Below are 13,363 nucleotides of genomic sequence, written 5' to 3'. Positions count from 1 at the left end.
CTTGTACATTATGGATTTTTTTCCCCTGAGCAAGGGGAGAATTTTTTTATTTTTTCATTTTAAAAATGTATATACTGAGCCAAGCTGTGGAATTGACTTTAACAAAAACACACACACACACAAAAAAAAAAAAGAGAAAAAGAAGAGAAAAAGGTGGCATTGACTCATACTCTAAAAAGGGCTATTACTCAATTACTCATTACAGAGACAGATGCATTCTGTGTCTGGCTGAGCTCACACACTGAGCTCTGCTGCTCAGCCTCTCCTTGCTCCTGAGTTTAGCACGGCTACTAACCTGTACAAATCACTACGTCTAAGCTCAGCACATCTTCATTTCTAGTTGTTCCTCCTCCAAGACCACACCTTTACCTGGTTTGTTAAGAGTCTGCTAAGAAGTGGACAAGACAAGGTTTTAATCAAATGTAAGCAGTAACAACAGGTTTTATTCAAAATTTCCAGTAAAGAGGACCCACTAGTTTTAGAATAAAAGTACTTGAAAGTACTACAGCTTACATGAATCATGAATATAAAAGAGCAAAGAGAAGAAAATAAACAAAGCAGGAAAAAAAAAAGAAATTTTTTTGAGTTTGAAATTGACCCCCACAGGGATACTGAAGTCCTCCAGACAATTAACAGTTCCTTGGTTTGGCAAAACAAGATTCTCTCACAAAATTAAAAGCTTATTTTTGTTACATAAACTGTATAAAACTGCTCAATAGTTAAAGAGCACTCTGTACAAATTTGTTTTGAAATACATAGAGCTACAGACTTCAAGCTGCAGTAATTAATAATTTCGTCCTCTTCATGGGTAAAAGAAGCTGCACAATTGCTTTGGGGGAAAAGGACGAGGCAAAAATAGTCAGAACTAACAAGATGAAGCCACTATGAAAACAAAATGCACAACAAAATTCAGACTTCAGTTTAAACTAACACACTAGGTTTACAATATATTCTACATTTCAGCTGTCATTTTCCCCTCCCACTCCCACCTCCCCCCATTCAAATATTCCTAATTCCTTTATGGTCTAAATCTAATTAATTTCTAAACTTTCAAATACACCATACATACATTTAGCAAAAGAACATACCTAACATTCTTGCATCGGTATGGTCAGGACACAATTTCAGAGATAGCACACAGTTATTGAGATTAACCCTTATGCTGTCTTTTACTTTTAAAGAGAACAGCAACCATCAGTGTAATGTTTCTAAGAAGTACAGAAGAGAGGCTGCAAAAAGCAGACTTGGCCAACATCCACTCAGCTCCTGAGAACATGGGGGAAACCAGTGAGTGCTGAATGAACCTTAAGAGTGACGGCCGCAGAAAAATCCTTCGGGAACTCTGTCCAGCACAGAGTTTGGCTTTGGCTCTGTTGTCCCTCTTGTAGTAAGCCCTGTAAATCAACTCCACAATAGTACATTACAATGTAAACTAAAATTCTTTATACCAACAGTATGTCAAAGGGGTTTATTTTTCTTTGTTTTCTGAACCCAGCAGTTGGTCACAGAAGTCAAGTGTTTTCATGGCTCTTTTTCAGCTGTTGCCAGCTGAGGGGGGGAAAAAAAGAAAAAACGTGTGTCTGACTCATACATCTTTCAAGTACATGCAAGGCTCAACTGTTTCCAAAATGCAGGAGCTTGGGACTTTTTAAGACACCGAAGAAATAGGATTATGAGGAGAGCCCATCTGAGTAAGTACTTTATCCAGCCACTGAAGGGGACCATGGAGATGTATCTCTATCCAGCATGGAGTGCTCGTTACATCCTGGCGATGATATTCAGCTCCCCAACCCTGGAATAGAATCATAAGCAGGGAAAGAAAAAAAAAAATCACCTTATATTATAATACTAATTACCTGAAAAGCATACTTCTTACCAAAATAGCTTTCAACAGTCATTATCAGCAGGGTGGCACAGCACCCACCAACTATTATCACATTTCAACAAACAAATCAGAAGCTAAAAAAATTATAAATGTGGAAAAGTATCATTTCAGATCTCTTGGAATGGAAGTCTTTAAAGACATAACCTGTAGCACTGCAAATTTCCCCATACATCACTGCCAGCTGCCTGAGGTCCCTATAAAGCCTCTAAAGAGGGGGATATTCAAATCTTCTCTGCCAAGACTGAAAACAGAACAAATTGAGTGGAAATGCTGCCAAACAGATCAAAAAATTAAAAGATGAGGTGATAAGATTGATGTGGAAATGGGGGTGAGGCATATGTCTGACAAGAACCAAAGTATCATTCTCAGGATGGGGATGATAAACTGAGCAGTAAGTCAGAAGCATTCCTCCTTGGAGAAAGAGGGCATGGTTATCCCCCATCAGACTGTTTCTCAGCTTAATACAGATTTTGTTTCAGTTCATACCTGATTCTGTTACAGTAATTGCCAAAGATATAAAGATATATTTAAAAGCATTCCAAATTGTTTTGTAATTGAACTATTTTTGGGGCATGTCTGAAGAGATGACTATGACATCTGCAGGCACAGTTTCCTCTGCTCTGTATTAATCCCTAATGGAGGGATTTCCCAGCTCCCAGCACAGCCAGCAACAGCTCCAAACAACACTGTGCAGTGCAACTTCCAATACACAAGAGGTCCTATTTGACTGTTTAGGCAATACTGCCCTACAACTCTGTAGGATGCAGAGCTGTAAACAGCCTATTCCATTTTAGGAACCCCTCTCTCAACACATCTGAAAGCTCTCATCCTCCCATCCTCCCTCTCATCATGGAGAGGACTGCAGCATATCACCATCTTCATTTGATTACTTTCATTTAAGGACCAACCTTTCATATCAGTACCTATGTTGACACTCACACAACAGCCACATCAGAAATCCTGACCTTGCATGCCTTCCTAGAATAGAAAGTTATGCATATTATTCTAAATAATGACTGCAGCTCCTAATTTGGGAGTTGCTGGTCAAGATTTAGAGGACTTATGTGAAGAAATATCTTCTGTAAATCACCTCAAGCTTTCTAAGTATGTGGGTCAGATTGTTTTCTGTCCACAAATACTTCGTTTCACTATGATCTGTCTTAGACTTAATGAGCAATTCCATCCTTAAAATTCAACAGCCATTAATAGGCTGATGAAGGGAGTTACTGGACCATTCAAAATCACTGCATTAAGAAAAACTAATTTACTTTGCTTACAAAATAATCTCAAGTAAATGCCCACATACCTTTACAAAACTCATCCGGAGAGTGCACATCTTAGTAAGCTCATACACTGTCTCAAAGCCATGGTTCACGGACTGAGCCAGGAGCTGAGCAAACTCTTGATTATTGAAAATCTTCAGACTGCAGCCACTGGGGATTTTGCAGACCGTGGTGGGATGGAACCCATGGTGGTAGTTGCAGTTCCGACTTTGCACAAAGATGCTGCTGTCACTCAAACATTCAGCGTACACCTCCCCTCCAACGTAGTAGAGATGGACACCTGCGAGGAGAAGGTTGGCAAATTCACACTCTGTGTCTGTTTTCATGCTCTGTCTCCACAGAGATAGGCTTCTGTTCAAAGAGATAAACCTTAATTACATATCAGAGTATCATCTGTCTTCATTTTTACTTTTCTCTTTCATCAGCAGGCAATCTGAAAGAAGGGTATGTATGTACGTATGTATGGGGAATCAACATGATGTATATTCAACAACACCAAACTAGCAACCACAGTAGTTTTGATGCCTTCCATTGGACAACCTGACCACTTGAACTTTTTCTCATGATATTTAAGTGAAGCAGTAATTGGGAATGCAAGCAGAGAGAGCAGAAACCTGCTGAATTGTAGATACTGAAGCAGCCCCAAGCTCGATTCTCTGGAAAAGTCTTGAATGCTGATTTGGGTAGCCTGAGTTTTGTCAGCTAGCTTTAATTCCAAAAAGCTAGGTGGGAAAAAAAAGGCCTTTGTATTCCTCAGACCTATCTGCCAAATGAGGGTACACACCAGTTTTACAGTCCTTTCCCCTTCTAGTGCCTGCTCCTTCACCTGTCATCCACAGCAGCAAATCCACAAAAAAGTAACATACAGAGAACCTTTGTGTCAGTAGGAGTCAATTCTAAGAAAAACAAGAGGTTTGAGAAAGCAAGAAAATTTACCTTCTGTATTTAAAAATGGTTTATTTGCTACTTAAACCTTTCATCTCCCACAATGTCACAAATCACAGAGGTGAACACAGAGATTTAGAAAACTTGACTGCAGTCCAGTAAGAAAGCCTTCACTGTGCTCTGTCATGTAAGATTTTGCCACTGACTGTGTGGGTAGATAAATACTCTCACCTGATTTGCAAAAACATTCATGGCTACGTCTTCAAGTTTGGGATTTGCTCCTCCTTTCTCAAAGACTAACAGTTCTACATCACCATTACTCGTACACATTTACTTATTCAAACTGCATCCTTGTCTCTCCCACGCCCTGCTTTGGTACACATGCAGTTAAGTTCTTCAGCAGAACTCTGCCTGCAGCTGGGTTACTCCTAACAGGAAAAATGAATGAGGTGTTAAATAAATATCCTGATACTTGGGAAGATGGATGGGGAGGAAAAGAAGGAAGAAGTATTAACACTTGAGTGGCACAACACAGGTGTGGTGCACTACTGAGAGCTGCACACGTTCTCATGAAGAGAAAAGCTCTCCAGACTGGGGGCTCAGACTTGAGGATCTGACCATTCACTTCAGCTTCATCTCTTTCCTCCTTTTCATGAACTGGCACATCTACCCCAGTGTTTGAGCATGCTAAACCCTCAACTGTCTCAGAAAATTTACGGTTTACTAAAAATGTAAATACCTAAAAAATGTGCCTTGCAGGAATGGCCCACTGGAGGGGGCAACATCAGCTTTGCCTGCCATTTGCATTACAGGTGAGTTCTCAGAAGAGAGGACTGTATTAGTCAGGCATAAAGGTGAAGATTTTCTCTTTTGCAAGACTGTCACAGACACAGAAGGGAAGCACAAAATTCCCACTGAAAGGACCACAAGCCTGTGAAAAATGCATTTGGAATAAACTGTTTTAGCAGGTTATCTCCCAAAATACATGTTAGGATAGCTAATTTATGTTAGAACTAAGGCTAGCTAAAACATTTGGTGCCAAGAACCACAATTTGGATTTCCATATACAGCAATAATCAAGATAAATCAAGACATTTCATTAGACAAACTGCCTTAACCTCTAATTTAGATTTTGATAGCCTTCAGGCAACTAAAAATTGATTAAGGGTAAAAGCTTCCTGTAATTACAAACCAGGTAGGAACAATACTTTGTTTATAAGACTAGGCCAGAAAATTATATGTTTACCAACACAAGCACATCTCCCACATGCTAGGGAAGAGCAGTTTACTCCTGAGGGAAGTAGCCCAGGTTGTCATGTCTTGGGAAACACCACCCCACCCAAAATGGATGGCCAGATCCCAAACTCACCTTTGCCAATGTGCCGCCTCGTGTTCTCAATGGTGGAGTTGCGGTTGACGTTGGAGAGCAGCCCCAGGCAGAACCTGTTCTTGTTGTTGGAGGGGTCAGTGAAGCCATCCACCAGGATGCTGGTGGAGGACGCGTGGAACGCCTCCCCAACGCGGTTGTTCAGCTCATAGTAGACAATGGAGCACCAGTGCTTCGGCTCTTCGTAAGCAACGGCCTGGACATCTAGAAAGCCACAATGGAAACCTTACAGCCTAACAGTGCTGGACAGGCTTGAGGAGAAAAGAGTCCTAACCCGGCAGATTTGGGCTACATAGATTAAAATAATTTCAACTCAAGACTCAGAAGAGACAAAGGCTGGCACTAGGTATGAACAGAAAAGTATAGAAAGCTCCTGAGCACATCCCAAGGAGTGCCCCAATATCCTTGCCCCATTTTCTCACAACATGCTACAGCGCAGGCCCAGACAGCAAAGAAATGCTGTAACTCTACAACTCAGCTTTCTTTCCTACTCAGTACACAGATTTTTACTTCTGTTCATTTTATTAACAAACTACAAGTCACCTGTTTGCTTACTGCAAAGTTGTATAGCAACAGGAAGAAACAGCATCACACAACTGCATCATAGACCATTTCTCACTTTACAAAGAAGTACGGCAAGGCAGCTTAAATACAGTCAGCATCTTTCAGCATTCAGAGCATGACCAAATCTTTCTCCTGGGTTTTTTGGGAGAACAGTAGGAGACTTCAAAAAACCTGAGAGAGATTGATATTTTTCTGCAGAACATGCATGAAGCAAAGTCCCAAATAAAAGGAAGCTACGGAGGGGTTGTGGTTGCTTTATGTGTGCCTTTTTTTAAATGAAGGACAGTATTTCACTACTAAGACTAGAAAAGTTGTACTTGCTGCTGAAACACCAACTTTGCAGATCTCACTACAGAGCAAAGTGCTAAAGTGAAAATCAGACTGGTAATACGGGAAGACTTGTTTTTTCTGGCCAGAGGTTTCCTTCTCCCAGCTCCAAGATTTTACTGATATCAATCAACTACGATTAGTGTTCATATTTTCCTCTGTTCACAGATCACATCACTATGAGTTTTTGTTACAAAAATCCTAAAGTCCCCCTCAAACCAGCAGTACACAGTAGATACAAAAGGTGGCAAATAAGCAAGAGCAGCATAACACATCCTACATCACTGTGGCAAAACTTCTGAGCACAGCATTTATTGCTAATAACTTGCTTAAAAACACTGGTAAAAAGCTGATCTTTCCTGATAATCTGTCACTTTCTATCCCTTCACATCACTGTTGAAAAGGGAAAAAAAACAAAAAAGAAGAAAACAGTCTAATTATTATGAAGAGGTTGCTACATTTTTAATTCCCATAAAGATGCCAGCAATTATCAAAGCTGCAGCTTTGCCCCAGTTCTCAAAGTCAGGAAGAAATCTTACCAGCTGGCCATTCTTACAGAATTAATCATATCTCTCTCACACAGATTTCATACTGACTTCCTTACATTTGCTTTAAGTCATGCAGAGCAGGTGCATTTAGTCTCTCTATTCCCAGCATGGGCCAACAATGGGAATTACCCAACTCCATTGACAGGATGCAGCTTGTTCAATCAAATCTCTTAAGACTAACAAATCATCATGAAGAACACACTTCTACAAAGTTTGCAACAAAAAATGGTGCAGTAAGTTCACAGTAAAATCTTTTATTCTGCAACCTGCAGCAGATTTTTTTTTTAAGTCGTGCTATCACAGCATATGTATGTGAATAATAAACATGTGAAGACACCTAAAAGTCTTTCTTTTTAATGAAGGGACAGAGAGAAAAATCCATTGTACCAAACTACTAGAAAGGAAAAATATCAAAAGACAAATTTTATTTTGAAATGGATGAATAATAAACAGCAAGAAGAAAACTGCAAACCCACTTTTCTTTATCATCTCTCATGTATTAGAGGAATTCTATAGTATGCATTTTGGTAGAGAGACACACATGCAGAGGTCTGCATTTAGGCATAAAGTTTGACAAATGTATTTTGGGGCAGTAAATTTCTGGCCCAAAATTCCTGCAAACTACTCATACACTCAAAGTGTAGTCTGTGTGATCAGCAAAAAGTGGAAGTGCTACAGACTGAGTTTATCACACGCAAAACTCATTCCAAGCAGAGAGTAAATAGGCTAACAAAAAAGCCATCCAAATTGTGCTGAGGGCAGATACACTTCCTGAAACCAGACATTCAGCTTAGCAGCAAAACAAGTATTTAAAAAAAAAAAAAAAAAAAAAAACACACACCAAAAAAATCCAAAACACAACAGTTCAGTTGTTCATACGCTTGTGATCTTGATAATCGTTCTGGCACAGCATCCAGCTTGCTGCTCTTTCCTGGCATGGGGCACAAGTGTGTAAGCTGAAGTGTTCTCTGAAGGGGTCATTGCTCACAAAGTGATGATGAATGCACCGAATCCTTTACTCATCAGCCACGGCCTCTGCTGCGGCTTTAACAAGCAATGTGTAAAAAGATGTCTGGGTCACAGTGCATAAAGCAATAGGCCTTTATTTCATACAGAATTTTAGAGTCTGTAGCAATGCCACACCTCAGGCAGATAATTCTGTATTTTGCAGCCTCAGAGGAGTTCTTTCCATTCAGAGATTAGTGGAAACTCCCAATAAAAAACATAAAATTACTTTGGTCTTTTGAGTTGGCTTGGAGAAAGAAAGAAATAAACCCCATATATTTTACATTTTTAAAGAGTCATGGGATAGATTCCTCTCTTAAATAAATATTTACGTTTATAAATAATCTCCAGCTTTACTATTTCATCCCTTACAACAACAGAAGAAAAATTACATGGCCGTTTTTTTTTTCTTTTCCACAGACAAAAATGTTCATGAACAACATCCATCCAAAATTAAAACTCAGTTATTACTCCTAAGTTCTGGAGGTTCTTTACTCTTAAGGAGCGAAACAGAAAAGACGAAGGAAGAGTTCTTACCTCCTCTGTGCACATCAGGGGGAATTGCAGGTGCCATCATGTTGGTATCCATGGGCTGGGAGGTATCGTGTGTCATCGGATCTTCCGGAGGCAGGTAAGTGGGCGGGGGAGTATCAGCTAAATATAGAAAAGGCAGATACATGAGTCCTTTCCTCTCTTTAAAGCACATCTACATATCCATATAAACAGTTTGAGCCTGGAAATGCTTCCAGCCTGACTCAGCTATAAACTTCCACCCACCAGAAATTTGAAAAAGCAATCATGGACCTTGAATAAGGAAAGCAAAGAATTACTGTGTATATTAAGCACAACTGCAATAAAAACAAGTGACTTCACCCCCACATAAAGCCACAAAAGAAAGCTCAGCTGTGTTTCCAACCTGCAGTTCTGCAGGCTGAAAGTGCCATACAAACATCAGGGCACAAAGAGGTCTCAGGGCCCAGCCAGCAGTAGATACTGAATATGTTAAAAGCAAACAGAAGCTTTTCTGTTTCCAACACAATTCTACCAGCAAATTATTTAAACATCCCAGCTAAATCCATGGCCTTATCATTGTCAGTGCAATGTATTAGCTCTGTTTCCCTAGACTGGGAATAGTAGAAAGTGTTCAGGAACCCAAATCCTACTAAAGTGGCCTTGTGGGTCCAGAATTTCTCTGTCAGTGTTTCTGTCCTGTCCCATTCAGGGCTGCATCACCAGCACAGGAGCCTATGCACAATGCCCACACTCATTAACACATGGCTGTCAGCTCTGTTTGAAGTGTCCCAGCCAGTACTGCCCTTCAGCTGCCTATTTCACTCCTGGGAAAGCTTCCCAAAAGATTTCCTACAAGCTGCAGGAAGTTGCCAATGTCACCATTTCCCAATACACCAGAGGACACTCTCCTCCAGATCAATTGCACAGAGGTACATCCAAGAGCTAGAAACCCTTCCCTGATCCCTGCAAGCTTTTGCTGCAAAAGCTGGGATTAGATTACCACTATGATGTCTCTGCTGCTGCTCATCCCACATTTATTTCCATTACTGAGAGTATGGATTGCAAACTACCGCAGCAAATAATCACAGGGGATTCCAAAATTCTGAAAACCAAATTAGCATCAACAAAAGGCAAAACTCACAGAATACTCTGTAAGTTTTGGTTTTTTTTGTGGAGTGGTAGTTTTGTTTGGATTTTTTTTAAATGTATTTTTTAAGAAAACACATGTTCATGAAATTTATTAACTAACTTATTGTTTAGCAGGTATTTTGTTGAGAGCTTTACATCTAATGCTGGCAGGTGCCTGGCTAATTCTGTTACTTGAACACATTCAGCTGGATGAGAAAGCAGCAGAGAAAGACAGAGCTGGCAACAGGGTTGCATTAAAAGCTTAACAAACTGCACTGGATTTTGAGTCTCATGTTTTACTAAGCCTTAAACGCTTGTGTGTGTGCAAACATGATGTTGGTCATGCACAAGATTCCAAGGCCACGGGCAACAAATTAAGCAGTATCTAGAAAGTTTTCAAGGCTAACTGCTTTGCCCCTTTGTTTTTGTATTTTCCAGATGTCAGCCTCTTTCCCCATTAGTGCAAGATGGACAACTGTCCAGGGCTAAGCATCAAGGACAACAGTATCCTGACCTCCCCTCTAACACAATTTCTTCACTGCAGCTGACGATATTGAGGGCATGTGGACAGAACAGACCTTCAAAGATCAAGTGAACTTCCACAAGCCAGCATTCAGGAAGACCTTGTTAGGTCTTTATCTCTGATTGCCCCAAACACAGCAATCATGTTAAAAAAAAAAAAAAAAAAAAAAAAAAGAAGGACAGCTGGTTTCACAGCAAATTCTCACATCTTTTAGAAAAGCCAGTACAAACTCTTTCCCTCCTTCCAGCAAATTCAGTAGTTTTCACTCACAAGAGAAAAATTTGCAACAATTAACAAGAGAAGAAATCTATGGATATTAATTTCATGTAATAGGAAACAGATTTTCACAAATCTGCTGCTTTGTTTACACAGTCTCGCCTTAACCCCTGAAGGAAAGAGGCAAACAACATCAGTAAGCATTTGTACTGCATCCTTCTCTCAGCATTTAGATCAAGAAATCCACTACAGACTGCTTCTGCAGTATTTTTATCCAGCTGCATGTAAAGTGCAAAAAAAGGCAGCTTCACAGAATTTTCTACAGATACCAGTCAACAAAGGAAGGCTCTTCTCTGACTGTAGGTAGTAAAACAGCCTCAAGAGTTATTTCAAGGGCCTGTTTTTCAGTTGAAGCTTCTTGGAATTACACCACAATGAGAAGAAATTGTGTATCAAGTAGCAATAACGTGATCACCTTGACAAATATCCCTTTTCTGCAGAACTAAAGCCTTGTGCTGAACTTATGATCATAAGCAAGGATAATCTCTAGCATCATACCTCTGGTGCATTGAACACTACACTTTGTGGGCTAAACTGCTGAACTGGTCCCCAAAACATTTTGGATCCCTCCCCACACCTCACAAGAGTTGTACTGTAATGTTTTAAGTGTGTTTGAAAGGTGCACACTATTAAAGCCTTCAATATTACCAGACAAAGAGATTCTATACTCTTTATTACATCTCTTAGCTTGCTATTGAACACAAGTGTTGGCTGATCATTTGGTGTTATTGAGCAAAAAATCCATGACAGCAGTGATGTCCAACCACCTTCTCCCTTCTCAAGGGAAGCTGACTGTACCTGGCATCTGGAAAGGGCTTCCCGGGTCTGAGCTGGCTGGAGAATGCGGGTAGGTGCTACTGCTGCTCCCAGGCGAGTTTGGGTAGCTGCTGCTGGGCGAGTGGGGGAATGGGTGACTGTTGGGCTGCTGGAAAGAGTCCGGGAAGGTCGCGTTGTGCGGCATGTGGGGCTCGTTTTGTCCCAGGTTGCGGAACTGCGCCAAGAGGCTGTGCTGGGGGTTGTACTCGCTGTGCCTCGGAACCAGCACCGGAGGAAGAACTGGGAAGGGAGAAAGAGAGAAAAGCCACAGCGTTAGAGACTCAGTTCTGAAGGTGTACAGGGGAAAAAAAGCCACATTCTTCTCCTGCCCCGGCATATCCGCATCTGCCTCAGAAACAAGGTAGTCAAACCTAGAAGCACATGTCCAAGCAAGAACTCTTTCCCTCACATCCGGTTACTGCACAGCTCGAATCCGCAGCTCCCTGGTTTGCCAGATGGGAGCTTGTTTTCACAGAGGGCCAGTGAAGAAGAGCCAAGAACAAACCACAGTTCTGTGTTTCAGTCTCACTCGCATGAAGAGATGCTGGGAAGCGCCTGACAATGCTGACATGCAGTTCCTCCTGCTGCACTTGTCATCTGACTAATCACCTAATGGCCTGTAACCAAAACCCTTGCTAATAAGAACTTTTTTTTTTTTTTTTCTGAAGACAATTCTAATAAGCCTTGAACTCAGTCTGGTCCCAACAGCTGTAATTTTATTTTTAACCTGGACTATGTTCTTACAAGCTTCTATTAAAACAGTTATTAACTCTTCAAGTCAGTTTACAAAATGTGCAATTTAAACAAAATTATGTAGTTCAAAAAAACCAACTGAGCAGCAACTGAGCTGCAACTATGTGCCACTGTGGGATCAGAGAAACATCAGAAACTACAAGTCTCACCATGCTTCTGAAGCCTTCTCAGCTGTGAAACAAAGGTCTCTTTTAAACTGGGAATATGAACATGATACCAGATACACTAAGATAAACGAATCAATTCTTTTTCTATTTCCTTAGATTCTATCTTTGAATGCTTCACAGCAAAGCCCAAGCTAACCAAAGGATTAAAAGCTCTTCTTTCCACAGAAAATTTTGGGTGATGGATAGAAGAGGAGAGGCAAGGTCAGGGAGAGGGAGGTCCATGCACAAAGTAGTGGAAGAAAAATAAGAAATCAAGTCCTCTTCACATCTTCCCCCTTTGGAACCACCATTTCCCAACTCCACATCTGAGCAGGATGAGTGGGGGGGAAGACACCCCCACCCCCAAGTAGTCTGCCTTCAAGAGAGGGTGCCAAAAACCCAACAAAACCCAGGAAAAACAAGCCAAGGCCACCACCCCCTTTCCTTAAGACTCCTGCTCTGGCATCAACACCTGGGCACACAGAAGAGGAACAGGAGCATGTGTAGTCAACAAGCCTACACAGACGTAGCTATCATTCAGATTAAGAAAGGTGTTTTGGAGACAGCTGCTTTATTAAAAGCCTGAATTACAAACTAATTGCCAAAAAAAAACCAAACACCAAACAACATTTTCTTCACATGACAAACAGCAAACAGGTTCTTCCAGGACACTGGGGCACCTTTACTCTTCCAGCACTTTGCTGTTACAGAAGCAGCACTCAGGTATTTACTTTAGTGTCCTGGAGTCCAAGAGTACCAGGATAACGACTCAACACACAGACCAGGTCTGAGGTCGAGATTCATACTTAAAAGGGATATAAATGAATGCCACACTAAAAACTCACTCTCTATTCCTAAAGTCACAGATTAACTAAAAAGAAAAGAAGTAGGTTTCCCTTGCTCAGGTTTTTTTTTTGCATATGCCTAAGAGAGTAATTAAACTCCCATTTTTGCCTGCTAGTGGCATTAATGCAGGAGCAGTCTGATCCCAGAAATCTTTACTGAACATACACTGAAAAAATCCCAAACCCTTGCTACTGAAATTTAGGGTGCCCAAGCAGAAGCAGGTTTTAAGCATTTAATCTGATCTCTCACTTTCTTAGAGCAACTTCGCTGAGATCCCAAGAGATCTCAAATATTTGAGGCAGATGTCACCCTTAAGTAGATTTGTTTAGATGTCAAAAAACCCAACTCCACTTTACAAGGCATAGGCAAAGTTCCTAATTATGGTGTTTTCTGAAACAAAACACATCCATCTGTCATTCTACAGAAGTTCTCTATTGCAAAACACCCCAGGAGAAGCTGCATCTCCCCCAGCTGTGCA

The 13,363-nt window shown here is 40.8% G+C and overlaps 1 protein-coding gene and 1 long non-coding RNA gene across 18 annotated transcripts in view; one reads left to right on the top strand and one right to left on the bottom strand.

The window, feature by feature from the left end:
- Positions 1-410: 410 nt before the first annotated feature.
- SMAD1 (SMAD family member 1) overlaps positions 411-13,363 on the bottom strand; it is a 97,972-nt gene continuing 85,019 nt past the window's right edge. For all 17 annotated transcript variants that reach the window (XM_068187764.1, XM_068187754.1, XM_068187755.1 and 14 more), the window contains 5 exons: positions 11,123-11,380; positions 8,422-8,538; positions 5,423-5,644; positions 3,192-3,448; positions 411-1,792 (listed from right to left, as the gene is read on the bottom strand). In XM_068187764.1, coding sequence (XP_068043865.1) covers positions 1,649-1,792; positions 3,192-3,448; positions 5,423-5,644; positions 8,422-8,538; positions 11,123-11,380 — 998 coding nt within the window. In that variant the 3' untranslated portion in view covers positions 411-1,648. The remainder of the gene's footprint in view (positions 1,793-3,191; positions 3,449-5,422; positions 5,645-8,421; positions 8,539-11,122; positions 11,381-13,363) is intronic.
- LOC137472548 (uncharacterized) lies at positions 5,687-8,344 on the top strand. The gene is made up of 2 exons (XR_010998258.1): positions 5,687-5,786; positions 8,305-8,344. It is a non-coding gene; the product is annotated as an uncharacterized lncRNA (long non-coding RNA).

The sequence above is a fragment of the Anomalospiza imberbis genome, chromosome 4, assembly GCF_031753505.1.
Source record: "Anomalospiza imberbis isolate Cuckoo-Finch-1a 21T00152 chromosome 4, ASM3175350v1, whole genome shotgun sequence".
Lineage (NCBI taxonomy): Eukaryota > Metazoa > Chordata > Aves > Passeriformes > Viduidae > Anomalospiza > Anomalospiza imberbis.
This window is presented reverse-complemented; position numbering and strand designations above follow the sequence as displayed.